This window comes from Mytilus trossulus, chromosome 10 (genome assembly GCF_036588685.1).
Source record: "Mytilus trossulus isolate FHL-02 chromosome 10, PNRI_Mtr1.1.1.hap1, whole genome shotgun sequence".
NCBI classification, from domain to species: domain Eukaryota; kingdom Metazoa; phylum Mollusca; class Bivalvia; order Mytilida; family Mytilidae; genus Mytilus; species Mytilus trossulus.
Window position 1 is genome coordinate 64679257 of NC_086382.1, and position 14357 is coordinate 64693613.

The 14357-nt window shown below is 32.3% G+C and overlaps 2 protein-coding genes across 2 annotated transcripts; one reads left to right on the forward strand and one right to left on the reverse strand.

The window, feature by feature from the left end:
- Nucleotides 1-1285: 1285 nt before the first annotated feature.
- LOC134686491 (potassium voltage-gated channel protein Shaw-like) lies at nucleotides 1286-4997 on the reverse strand. The gene is made up of 2 exons (XM_063546157.1): nucleotides 4518-4997; nucleotides 1286-3701 (listed from the first exon to the last, which is right to left on the reverse strand). Exons 1-2 carry the CDS (start codon nucleotides 4971-4973, stop codon nucleotides 2811-2813), a joined length of 1347 nt encoding a protein of 448 aa, XP_063402227.1. The 5' UTR covers nucleotides 4974-4997; the 3' UTR covers nucleotides 1286-2810.
- Nucleotides 4998-6892: 1895 nt separating this feature from the next.
- Nucleotides 6893-11339, forward strand: LOC134686492 (E3 ubiquitin-protein ligase XIAP-like). Its single transcript, XM_063546158.1, has 6 exons — nucleotides 6893-6985; nucleotides 7397-7571; nucleotides 8773-8951; nucleotides 9393-9570; nucleotides 10479-10607; nucleotides 11084-11339. Exons 1-6 carry the CDS (start codon nucleotides 6980-6982, stop codon nucleotides 11263-11265), a joined length of 849 nt encoding a protein of 282 aa, XP_063402228.1. The 5' UTR covers nucleotides 6893-6979; the 3' UTR covers nucleotides 11266-11339.
- Nucleotides 11340-14357: the final 3018 nt, after the last annotated feature.

Here is a 14357-nt window from a genome sequence, read left to right on the forward strand (position 1 = left end):
GGATTACCAGTTGTGATGATTATTCCTAGTTCTTTTGTGAGAAATTGGAAATAATGGTTTTTACATACAAAGACAATATTATAGAAGGCTTTATCTGCTGGAACAACGACATATTTGTCATATAAAGATGATAAATCAGTCATAACCTCTGGGTTCTTGAATGGGTTAGACACCCTTGTGTTCCTAGTACATCGTAGTTTCTGAATGCGCTTCTGAATACATGAACGAATTGTTTTGATTCATTCAGACAACCTGTCCAGTTTTGGTTCGTCTGGTTCACGCTTTTCCCATTTTTTAGAATACTCCTCAGATGCATCCATCAGTAACCTGAAGTTCTTTTTCCAGTTGATTGACTAGGGAATTAATATTGTTTTGTTCCTACACAAAGGAACTTTCTTTGAAAGTATCTAATATTAACAGAAGTAACTGCCCTTTTCTAAAATTAGATATTTTCGTTTTCACACGGGTATTCCACACCAAAATTGAGGACAACAGGAACGAGTTTTCTTTCCCCATTGTAAAATTTACTGTTTGGACTGCATCTTCCTTCGGCACTGTCTCACGGTGTTTTGTTTCCCCACTTGCTATATGTCCATGTCAATTGAAGTTTTGAATTTCTAAGATCGTAATATACGTGTTACTGGTAAATTATTAAGTCATGGTTTTCGTTGCCATTTTACTAAAGACTTGGTTAAGATGTGTAGCTGTAAAAATGTAAACATATATTATTTCCAAACGGAATAGTACATCCTAGATGTTACGGTAATGTTGTTAACCGAGCTCGGAACTACAGATAAGATCAAGGTAAACTATCCATTTCTTTAAATAAACATATTCTGAAAGTTTACCTTATTAAACACTGTAATTGATCTTTGAATATTGGTTTTATTGGAACATATATTTACTTTGTTATCAGTGAGTTAAAACCATACTAATTATTATTGTTATACACATATAAAATATGCACATTGACGGTACTACAATCTGTCGATTCTTATATTTTGGCCATGCAAAAGGTCATGTTTTTCTTTGTCTGTTATTGACGTCTTACATTAAATCCATCTTTCTGTTTGACCTAGACGTAAAGACGATAACATAGTAAAAAATAAGGCCTAAATAAATCTAAGTTTGATACAGTAAAGAGTTTAATTTTATAAATTCACAACGCAAATTTCAAACAATCTTTGCGGTTCAATCATTACAATCAATCTTTGCGGTTCAATCATTACAAACACTTTGATACTAAATTAGTGTCAAATCTCTGTGTGCATATAAAAGTAAGAACGTGGAGCACAAGAAGCTTCCATGGGAAATCCAACTGTGTCTTGAATACCACACATGCCCTGCAAACGTAACCCTCTTGTTGTCAATCAAAAAGTCAAATATGTTGGAAGACCCAGCAATATAACGTTTAGTGAGGATATTTGTGAAATAGATCATCTTTGATTGAAATTTGCAGTTAAATCTAAGCTGATTTTGCGGGTGCTCAAAACAGGAAAGCAGGATTTATGTCATTCGGATTGGAGGAAAATTATGAAATTATTTTTTTGTAAAGTTTTTTTTTATAATTCTTCCCCTTAGATCGTCGCTTTACATGATTTTGCTTTTTATGTGTTTATAAACATATAAATGATATGATGAATGCTATAAAAAAAAAATACGATTTACATGTCTGTGGTGTTCTCTTGCTAAATAACAATTTTACATTCAGTATTAGATACAAGATATTGCCATTGTATCATTTGTCTTTTAGTGTGTTGGTATTATGATTGGTTTTCCGCGATGAAATACGTTGAAATGTGTTATAAACCCATAATACATTCCTTAGTATGAAACTCAATTAGTTGACGTGACAGTCTAAATGTCTTGGTAAGAAAATATAAAAATCTAGTCAATTGTGACAATAACTGTTTAGCGTCTTTGAATATCAGCTTAATTTGAACAAGGCTTGGAAACAGGTGTAATGCGAGCTTCATTTATGAACATCATCATAATTTTAGGGCCTTTTATAGCTTGCTGTTCCATGTTGAAGGCCGTACATTGACCTATAATGGTTTACTTTTATAAATTGTGTCTTGGAAGGAGCATTAATACCACATCTTCCTTAGCTATCTTTTTATGTTTTATTAACTTAAGTTTGTTTTCATGTCTATTCCGTCGTGTGTCGTAACTTGAAAAATGCATCCTCCTTCTAAATCGTTATTTTACTGATGCAAATATATATTGTCTATTCATCAAAATCATGCGTGTGATAGTTTTGTCCAATGAATCAAAGTTCCAATCGATTAACATATCATGTTTACGTTCCATACAAATTATTATCACTAAGCAGGTTAATTACAGAATTCAAATATAAATGACATTGTTACATTTGAGGTAAATACCATGTAAATACCATCTATTCAATAATTGTTATATGATTAACGTGCTCGTCTGTTTCCCAACGGAAGCTTCAATTACTTTATATTCATACTCCATGACAGAATCAAGTTGCCATATAGTGACATTGTTGTCAATATCAACATGTTTGATCTGGGACTCAATATATTATGCCCCAGGTAATATATAGATGTAAAACAGTACTGATTCAAAATCAAAAGAACTAGTTTTAATCAATTTTGCGATTGTTCTATATCTATCTGAGATATTCGAAATAAAGTACTGTATAATGATCTCACGTCCTCCTTGTGGTACATTTTTCTCCCTATTTTTGACTCACCGAAATAGTTCCTTGTGTATGTATCAGAAAGAGGGTTTTAGAAAAGTACTACACTTCAATAATACAGTTTGTTTCCAGTTGTCGTAAGTGATTAACAATTGTTAAATACCTTGTTTCCTACAACAGTGGTGCTTATTTTATTTTGTTTTGAAGAACTATTTATAACTTTCTTCTTAAATTTACCAATGTCTTTCATTTTCTGGTAGTAGTTACTGAAATTTGTTGCAATGATAGCTATGGGCATTGCCAAAATAAGAAGACCACATACTGCGCATAAACAACCAACAATCTTTCCGGGCGTTGATTTCGGGTAAACATCACCATATCCAACCGTTGTCATAGTAACAACAGACCACCAAAGACCAGAAAATGAAGACGGAAAGGTCGAAGGTTCTTGAAACTCTGCATAATATATGAAATTAGCAAACAGAGCAGCTATGACAATAAATGTAACTAGTAACAGTAGTAGCTCTTTAAAACTTGTTTTAAGAGATAATAGTAATACTCGAAGTTCAAGGTACTGTTTGTATATTCTAAAAATTCGAATAAGTCTTAGAGATATCATACAGTATGACATTCCAAATATCCACGTAGCGGTGTATGAGTTCATGACAAGTGTCATGTTCAATTCAAGACAAAATCGTGTCCACATCGACACGTTCAGAATAAGATCCATTATGTTCAACCAATTTTTGAGGAATTCGATCTTACTTGGACAAACAATTAATCTAATAAAATATTCTAATGTGAAGAATACCAAAAAAAATCTGTCAAGTGTATACCACCAAATTGGTAATATAGTTGTCGCATGTAGTACATCTTTAGGATTATTCCTATCGGTATAAACATTAAATCCAGCGGAGGTAGTTACATTGATAAGTGTATCAATATCGATGTACTGTTCTCGCATCTCTTCACAGGTGAACAAAAAAGCCATTATGGCTGATAATACAACAACCAGTATATATATTATGTTGTAAACCTGGAATATAAAAAGGACAAATATACTATAATCATTTTCTTCAATTCTCATTGGTGATCATAAATAACTCTGAAGTTTGGTACTTTTGATTATTTTACAGTAAATATAAGAATTTTGTCCAATTGTTTTTAAATGAAAACAAGACCGATTGTATTTTTTATGTTCAGATTTATCGTTTTACGCACATTCACTCCTCTGTTTCAAATAGTAATCTTTGTAAGAGACTGTTATAAATGTATAGAATATAAATAACCATACCTTAAAAGTAGAAAGAAATGTCAGTTCCGTATCAATGATTTGTGAAATTAAATTAATGGAAAATTTGGCGGAAATTATTTTTTCTTCCTTTAATTTTTCACACATGCATAATTGTTGACACCTTTTTCTTTCAAAAACTCAAAAACAAATAACAAGGATTTTGCGCGTTTTGAAAAATAGCTTTTTAAACTACAAGTTCAATATATGAAAAGAAAAGATGGTTTAGTGTCCAGATTGTATTGGCACTACATGAATGTTGTATTATTTTGTGCGTCTAAAGCGAGTTTCAGGATTGACTTTCATGAAGACCGCTCAAAATCCAAACATTTCAAGTTCAGTAATGTTTAAGTCATTAACACGTGAAAAGATATATTACAAAAACATAAATTTACATTTAGCCAAATGCCTTTCCTGAGTGAGTTGGAACCTTAGTATGTTTTTTTTTAATCATTTCTATGCAAAACATTTCTTAATTTATAAACAGAAAGTTTAAGTGTTAAACACAGTTTTAATGCAACATGGAATTCAAATCAGGTAGATTAAGTTTTAAAATGTTACCTTAGCAGGTGTTGATGTTAGAGGTTCCTCCAAAAATAGCCAAATCCGATTAAACCCCCATTGTTTCGTTTCAGCCACATCCAACTCTGTTGAATTGTGCATGTCAAAAGCATGTTTAATCTTTTTAATTGTTTCTAGTTCATTTTCAGAATTCAAAAACCGTGACCTGCAACACTCGGCTATGCCTTCAAAAGGTATCTTCCAAAACTCTAATTCCTTCTCCACCAATGAACCACATGTACCCGAAGGAATGTGAACTTCATTATTCCGGTAAAAGTCTAAAATTATATTAAACAATTCCGGGTTGCGGTCAAAGAAGTAAAATCCTTTCTCAGAGATGTATTCCCTAGACTGATTGCTTAATAATCCTAATCGTGTTTCCGGATATCTTTTAAGCGTGTTTTTTTCTGTGATGAATTTTATGCCACCGACATTTATTATCGTGCAGTTATCCATAGCTTAAAGGCTTGTAATCTGTGGCTAAATAATTGCTTTACTGCGATGACAATCAAGTATGTCCCATGATATTAAGCATGACTTATTAATTGATAATTGGTGTGTATGGGGTATATAACGTTAATCGTTACTTGTGCCAATTATTTTTTAATGAATCATTTTAATTTAACGATAGCATTGTAGCGAGGGCAGCATTGTGCATGGTAAGCGTGTGGGTAAGCGTGATATAACATGTGAATAATTCTAAAAAATTATTTGAAAGGTATCATTTAAAAAAAATAATGCCTGAGACATATAGTTACAGAAATACTTACGAGTCCGCAAGCACATATTGTTGATTTGTCATTATTATACTTTTTTTTTATACTGCAATCGTTCTATTTCAGCAGTCAAAATGCGTTGACTGTATATTTTCTATGTCATATGTATACAGTCACTCACCCGATATCACTTTTTTTCTCATGAATATTTAAATAGATGTTGCCGAAATAATATTTAATTATTCATACGACTCTTCAACCTGTCATTGTTTCCGATGCATGTGTACAAACGATGCGTGGAACGACTCAACCTTGTTTCTTTTGCAATTATTGGAAAAAACATATTTCATCTGTTAATATTTTTTGTTTGCAACCTATAAATCATTGTTTAACACTTATGATTGATAATTTAGTCCATACTCAAACGATTTCGTTCACCAGGATTGTGGTGATTCAAAAGGTAAATCCACATTGCATTTTGTTGTATATTTCTCCGCGAGCATGATCTGAGGTCTTTTTAAAGGAGATTTCCCGAAGTATTTAAATCAAATAAATAACTTTAACGCATTAAACAACAGTTAAAAATGTTTTTATATTGCAGTATAAAGACAATAATAGTGCATTGACTTGACATATCAACGATATAAGGATTCGGCCCGAAACGGGGAAATAGCTCGGCTCAGCCTCGCATTTCACCGTTTCTTAGCCTCATCCTTATATCGTCGATATATGTCAAGTCAATGCACTATAATATTATTGTCTATATATTCTATTATTACACAAATACATTGTTGCTTAGTTATGATCACTTATTGGCTTTGATTTTAAAAACTTGAACAGTTTTGAAGAAATGAATAATATCAACAGACCAGTCTATACACAGAGTAGTACATGTCTTACTTCAATAAATGCTGTGGTAACGTATAACAGCCATGCAATGTTTAATTTAGTACGTGCAATGCAGCGTAAGCGTGAATAACTCACAGGTGCTTGAGGACAGGATCCTGTATGAGCCCCTCCCCCTTTTTTTTATATTCAAAAATCTCAGATTTTTCGATATATATTACTTATTTGTACCATATATATACTAATATACCATATATACCATATGTATACTCTAAATATGCATGTTTACTATCAACGTGAATCTCGACTATAGAGCGCTCTATAGTCGAGATTCACGTTGATAGTAAACATGCATATTTAGAGTATAAATATGGTATATTAGTATACATATGGTACAAATAAGTGATATATATCGAAAAATCTGAGATTTATGAATATAAAAAAAGGGGGGGAGGGACTATATGGGGCTCATACAGGATCCTGTCCTCAAGCATCTGTGGAATAACTTAGTCACAAAAAAAAAAGTCTTATACATATCAGTCGACCGGCAAAAATCTCAAATGGTGTTTGTCAGTAACTTTGACATATATTACAAGTAAAAACAATTCGTTTAATGAAAAAAAGATAAAATGGGGGTCATTCGGGATACTCCCATTCACAGACACCCAAAAGGGTATCCTGTCTACTAGAACCTGTGAACTTAGTAAGACTGCGTATATATAACTGCGATTTGGAATTTGGATCTTATTAATATAGAAATACAATCATTTTGATTGTATAAGTATGTTTACAGTCCATGTGTTTTTCAGGTTATTATTAATAGATCCCATGTAATGGGTTTTCCCTTTATATCTTTAAATAGACGGTTTGTAATGGCTGAAAAGAAATGACTTCCTCATAATGCTAGTAAGTAGTTTTTCCTGTTACACTTTATCTAAGAATATTTTTTGGGAAAGTTTGTGATATTAACAATAAATTTATACATATATATATAAATTAATTAAGTAAATAGTAAATTGTTTGAACATAAGAAAAGTAGAATTAATACATACTGATTAGAGAATAATTCCTTCGAATGTCCATATCCTTAGCAATGAATAAAATACTCGTTGTTAACTAAGTATTTTCGTTATAAAGATTCGCTGTGATTTTTGTAAATGTAAATTTTTTAGTTAGCACCTCATTATTTTATATTTAGATTTTGCATTAAACAGACCTAATAAACAGGGCATCATTTTAAAAGTTAATATATCACTTGAACAATAATTTAATGTGCATATAGTAAACGTAAAGTATATATGCAAAATTTGATTGCAGAGCACAACTGCAAACAGCAATGCAGCTACTGAAACAAGTATGGGCATTACAACAACGCGAGCAAAATATACACAGTACGGATCTTATAGAAGTCGCGTGTCTACCTTCAGTGATATGAGAAGTAATATTATACAGTCTAAGGAAATACTAGCACGTGCTGGGTTCTTCTATACAGGTTTGTTTCCATAGATAGAAAGGGTAGTTTTTGAAGCTTGAATAAAATATTGACTATAGAACACAAACAAAAGCGTGAATAAAATTTTGACTATAGAACACAAAAGCTAGATTAAAGTTTTGACTATAGAACACAAAAGCTTGAATAAAATATTGACTATAGAACACAAAAGCTTGATTAAAGTTTTGACTATAGAATACAAAATCTTGAATACAATTTTGACTATAGAACACAAAAGCTTGATTAAAGTTTTGACTATAGAATACAAAATCTTATATAAAAATTTGACTATAGAACACAAAAGCTTGAATAAAATATTGACTATAGAACACAAAAGCTTGATTAAAGTTTTGACTAAAGAATACAAAAGCTTGATTAAAATATTGACTATAGAACACAAAAGCTTATATAAAATTTTGACTATAGAACACAAAAGCTTGAATAAAATATTGACTATAGAACACAAAAGCTTGATTAAAGTTTTGACTATAGAACACAAAAGCTTGAATAAAATTTTGACTTTAGAATACAAAAGCTTATATAAAATTTTGACTATAGAACACAAAAGCTTGATTAAAGTTTTGACTATAGAACACAAAAGCTTGAATAAAATATTGACTATTGAACACAAAAGCTTGATTAAAGTTTTGACTATAGAACACAAAAGCTTGAATAAAATTTTGACTATAGAACACAAAAGCTTGAATAAAATATTGACTATTGAACACAAAAGCTTGAATAAAATTTTGACTATAGAACACAAAAGCTTGATTAAAGTTTTGACTATAGAATACAAAAGCTTATATACAAATTTTGACTTTAGAACACAAAAGCTTGAATAAAATTTTGACTATAGAACACAAAAGCTTGATTAAAGTTTTGACTATAGAACACAAAAGCTTAAATAAAATGTTGACTATAATACACAACAGCTTAAATATTTTTTTTACTATGGAACACAAAAGCTTGATTAAAATTTTGAAGATTTACAAACACAAATATACATCATAGTGTATTTATATATAGTTCTGTAATGTGTTTTGTATCATTACTTGATATATCAGTAATACACAACATCGACGTTTATTATACACAGTTGTTGCCATTATATTATTATAGCTATTATTTACCAAACATTTAAAAGAAGGCAAGAATTGAATCAAATTATTAAAATGTAAATGTATTATTTTAAACACTTTAGGAACAGGCGATCTTGTTCGGTGTTTTTACTGTGGGGGAGGTTTAAGAAACTGGGACAGATCAGACGACCCGTGGACAGAACATAAACGATGGTTTCCTAAATGTGATTTCCTCAACAAATTTTCGGATAGGGAACAGACCAATTCAGAAAACAATGTTTCAGCCCAATACGAACGTTCGGTGAGTGAAATTTGAATACGTCAGTTTTTTTCTCAATTATAAATATTTTGATGACACAGTACATCTCTTATACAGTTTGAGGCTTTAAAGGAAAACTGAAAATTTGCTTCATTTATTGCAACTTCATTTTTTTGTACAAACTATTCTAGTTAAAAATAAGGTACATCTTAAATTGGAACTGTAAGTTTACACTGACTGGTTCTCTTAATGAATCAGATATTGAAACAAAACACAATGAATAAAAATCAAAAATCAAGAATAACATATTGAAACAGAAAAAAATCGAATTACTATTTGTATATTTTTTATAAGAAATGTGCCAGTCGCTTTTAATTCTAAAGCTGATATGAAAAATTATGGCATACAATTATTGACTGTTTTTTTTACTTAATTATAACTGGTGAAATGTTTGAATAAACCTTGTCGAATATGTTTTAACAGCTTCAGTTGCCAATATACATCGGCCAAGATATCGGAGAAAGTGGCGAGAACACAGTTACTCTAGATCCAGGAAATACCAATCTTGACATCATCATTGCAGCCAAGGCAGTACTTCACTTAGGATATAATCGGTTGGATGTCAGAAATGCATTGGATTTATGTAGCAAAGAAACGAGTTGTAAGTAAACAGTTACATTACGACGATACAAGTTTACAACCTACGTTGCTTTGTCATTCTGTCGATAACGAATGTCAGAAAACATAAATTGTGTAGGTGCATTCCAGTTGTATTCACACAGGAACAGAAGTGTGATGCCATATTGGTTAGATTTATGAATCAACTCAGGACCATCAGCTAAATTTCCAACAGATTTGAATTAAAAATCGTTTTAATATATAAAAAAAAGATGTGGTATGATTGCCAAATGTAACAACTATCCACAAAAGACCAAAATTACGAAGTAACTACAATCCGTTTCCCTTCAAGTCATGAATGTGACTTAGCAAACCAGACTATTTACCGGATTTGTTATTACATAAGCAACACGGCGGATTCCACATCTGGAACAGGATCTGCTAACCCTTCCGGAGCATCTGATATCACCCTTAGTTTTTGTTTGGGTTCGTGTTGATTATTCTTTGGGTTTCTTTGTTGTGTCATGTGTACTTTTGATTGTTTGTTTGTCTTTTTCATTTTTAGCCATGGCGCTGTCAGTTTATTTTCGATCTATGAGTTTGACTGTCCCTCTGGTATCTTTCGTTTCTCTATCTTTTATCTAAAGTGTAAACTTTAAATAATAACGTTGCCTAGCTACAATAAATAACCTGTAACAATACATATACCAATACACAAACTATCGCCCCATAATTAACATTTTACCTATATAATGAGTTTGCCTTCTAAAGGAATCGTTATATATAATATAACGCTTTACCTTCACATCAAAATCATTGTACTCTTGAGTTATTTATTTCCAAATCATTAAAATTTCAGCTTTGGAATTGAGCTAATTAAAATGATTTTAAAAAGATATTTTCTTGGGAATAGTGATTTTTAAATATTTAATCTAATTGTTTTATTTATAGCAACACATGTAACAGCACTCCAGTTATTGACAAAAATATTACAATTGAAACATATACTAGAAAGCGACAGTGAAGACAGTCCGAATGGAAGTCGGACACAAGAAAATGATGACTCTTTTATTGAGATTGGTATGTATATCTTTGTACATGGCTGGTACTTACAGTTAAAATATTAATGATTTTATTTTTGTGCGATTGAAATTAAGAGTGAATTATTAAAATAATCTTTTATAACTAAGTAATGTTAGAGCAGAGATACAAGGAGTAACTATCATTAGCATTACACTTTATTAAGGTTATGATTTTATTTTTGGTATCAGCATTTTTAGTAGTTTGACAATGGAAATTAGGAACACAATGTATTTCAAAGAGGCAACAACCCTATCAAAAGTATCCAAGGCAATCAATAGGTATTCAACGGAGTGAGAAAATCCCGTACCCGGAGGTGGGCCTCATGTTTTATTGAACAAAATACGATGTTCCAATATATCTTTAAAATATTTGCAGTTGTTAGTTTTTGATTCTGTATTGTGAGTTGTGATTGTTGATGTATTTTCATAGGAAGTTATTGTTTTCTTGACTTGTGATTGAACATCTAATTTCAGAAAAAGAAAATATTGATTTGAAAGATAAATTTTTCTGCAAAATTTGTCAACAAACTTCAGCGGAAGTGGCTTTCTTACCATGTGGACATTTAGTGACGTGTCAAGACTGTGGACCTGCAGTGAAATATTGTATAGTTTGTAAAACTCTTGTGAAGGCCACTGTGAAAGTGTTTATGTCCTGAATTCTCAATGACGTTGGAACAGTTTATAACCCCATATCAATTTTGCTTGAAAAGCCAGTATTTATTTATTTAAAAATAAAATTAATGTTATAAAATCTATCACAGTTTGTTAGATACCAACCTAGAGACTATATATCTCAAATGTCATTTACAACCAATCCCTGACTTTGGATCGGCGGCAGGATTAAACGTGTGAGTGATCGCTTGATACTCCTTTTACATGGGAGAGTAACAATACATAAACTGTATAAGGCATCAGATTAAAAAGTAGAACAACACGTAAAGTATCAATATAGACTATTCGCACTTACTGAAAATTAATCAAAGTAAATTCCAAATAATAAATATTATAAATAATAAATATTCCATGTTTTCTCAGACTAAAATATCAATCAGTGCGCATCGAACGGATTTAATGTAAATGCTTCATATACAATTTGAGAAAAAAAACATGATCTTGTGCAAAACCTAACTATATATTATGTAGGAACAGTGAGTGTGGATAACTATTGAACACTTTAAAAGTAGTTACATTTTAAAAGCAATGCTAGTTACAAAAAAAAACAAACTTTTAAAATGATCTTACTACATTGCTAAATTGATAACTTTGAGGATTAGTTTTGCAATTAAATAGAGAATGGAATTGTGGAATGTGCCAATGAAACAACGACCCGATCAAAGAGTAAACAAACACAGCTAATGCGGGGTTCACACATTGCCGATTATTGCTCCCGTTTGAGATCAGACAGCAATACGACACGAAAAGTGAAAAAGTCGGATTAGTATCCTCAATTATCTGGAATGTCTTATCATTGTCTAAACACAGTCGTTTTAGTTCGTAACAAATTCTTACGGGTCGGGAAGGGTCCGAATAGTTCGGCAAAGCACCCCGACAGTTAGGTGCGTCCCGTAACATTCGGGACAACTCAGCCGATTTTGTCTAGTCGGATTACAATTGTGGCTATGTCGTGACAGATTCTGTTGTATCGGATCGAATTCCGAACAATGTCTTGTGTATTCTGGACGGTGTCTTGTGGTACGGGAATTATCTGGAGTAATTTTTCATAGTTGTTTTTCTGCCGATTGAGTCCAGATGACATCCAGATCTTGTCGATTGCGAACCGTTTTTTGCCGAAACCGTTCCGAAACAGTCCCGTTATTAATACGAAATTAATCAATGATACCCACGTCAGAGTCCCAACAATTACAGAATACAATACGACTGAGACCAGACAAAGCCGTTTGCAATGCGATAGAGCGGACCGTGATATGATTACGTTCCGACAGTACCTGATCATCCCGAATATGCCGACAGTTTTCTAACGGATATCTTCCGTCAGCGTCGGTCCACTGTCTGGTCGTGACATACTCGGTCGAATTTTACCTGGCGAAAAATACAAATCGGGTTAGAAGCGGATTCAGAACGGGATTATCGGGACTTATTCGCTTAGAAGCGGTTGAATATCGTCGCATCCTGAACACTATCTGATTGTTGTCGTGATCAAATTATTTTTTTTTACAAATTTTGATTTAAGTTTTAATTTCCATCCACGATTCACAGGATCTTGATCAGACTTTTGATAAATTTTAATCGGGAATGGTCCTGTCGATGACGGTAGTAAAAATCGTGAATGTGTGACTCCAGCTTAAAGGCTTCCAATTGGTCTTCAATTCAGCGAGAAAATCCGGCACCCGTAGGCGGATATCTGCTGGCCCCTTAACAAATATACGTGCTAGTTAAGGAAGAATTAACGTAATACTAAACTCTTAAATATATGAATGAACTAAAATGAAAAAAAAAAACATGCAAAAAACAAGACTGACAAAGGCCAGAGGCTCCTGTCTGGAGACATGCGAAAAAAATGCGACGGAATTAAACATGTCCAGAAGATTAACGTTAATAAAAATAAATACCAGTTACGGAATTCCTGAATTGATTTTTTATCAATTATTTATAGAGGCAAAATATCAAATATCACTACAGACACGCGAACATAGCGAACATAACCGTCAAAAGAAAGGAACATGTACGATAGAGAACGAGACTCGTACCTGTCGTAATTTAGGTAACCAGTATATTCAAAGTACCTTTAAAAGTTCCGAGGACACTACAACTGAGATATCATTGTAGAAATGGTTAAGATGTATATACTTGTGTTATTTGAATATCTGTGGAGCGTTAGACATTGGATGTAGAAGAACCTATTATTTCCGTTTTCAGAACTTCCAGTTAGTATTTAGCAATTACGCGTTATACCACCTTCACGTTGCTAGCTGTTTTGTCGCCAGTATGATCACGAAACGCTTTACGAGTACTCCAAGCATATTCCATATCTTAGAAATCTGGGCATTATTAACACTTTTATTAATATCCAAATGATTTTCAAAATGCGATACACGTATGCGAATAACCACAAGCATGCATTTTTGAAATACTTAAAACGTATTATTTTTGTACTTACATAAATGTAGTACATTGATCCAGTTTACTCTTATTTTACAATAGAAAGGAAGATCATCGAAGAAAATCTTTCATAACTTGACTTCACACTTTTCGATATATTTTCGATGAATGATGATGTTGTCCTTTTTCGCACCAATTATCCGTTACAATGTACCCTCGGTCATAAACGATGTTAATGTCCCCTGCACGTCATTTATGGTTTATGAGTGCACTTCGATGTGTATCAATCTCAAGCTGATGAAAAAGCATTTGTATTACCGACGTTCAAAATAAGTTATTGGCGATGAATCGATTCATTAAATACATATGCATGTGCCTGTCCCTAGCCAGGAGCTTGACTTCACTGGTTATCGTTTATTGGTGTGTCACATATTTGTTTTTCGTTCATTTTTTTGTGTACGTAAATTTGGCCTCTTTTTGTAGTTTGAGTTGTTTTACATTTGTCATTTCTGGCCAATCACAGTCGACTATGCGGTAGGGGCTTTGATCATGGTTGAAGAATGTACAGGGATATGAAGTTGTTAATTTTTGTGTCATTCGGTCTCTTGTGAAGAGTTGTCTAATTGCCTTTCACACCACATCGTCTTTTTTTTTTATAGGTAATTGTATAATACAAAGTGAATGCTTC

Excerpts from the sequence above, each read along its gene's own strand:
- LOC134686491 (XM_063546157.1), bottom strand. The coding sequence starts at position 4,973 with ATGGATAACTGCACGATAATAAATGTCGGTGGCATAAAATTCATCACA. Across the intron at positions 3,702-4,517 it reads TAACATCAACACCTGCTAAG|GTTTACAACATAATATATAT; the intron begins GTAACATTTTAA and ends TTTATATTCCAG.
- LOC134686492 (XM_063546158.1), top strand. Across the intron at positions 7,572-8,772 it reads TGCTGGGTTCTTCTATACAG|GAACAGGCGATCTTGTTCGG; the intron begins GTTTGTTTCCAT and ends TAAACACTTTAG. Across the intron at positions 9,571-10,478 it reads ATGTAGCAAAGAAACGAGTT|CAACACATGTAACAGCACTC; the intron begins GTAAGTAAACAG and ends TTTTATTTATAG.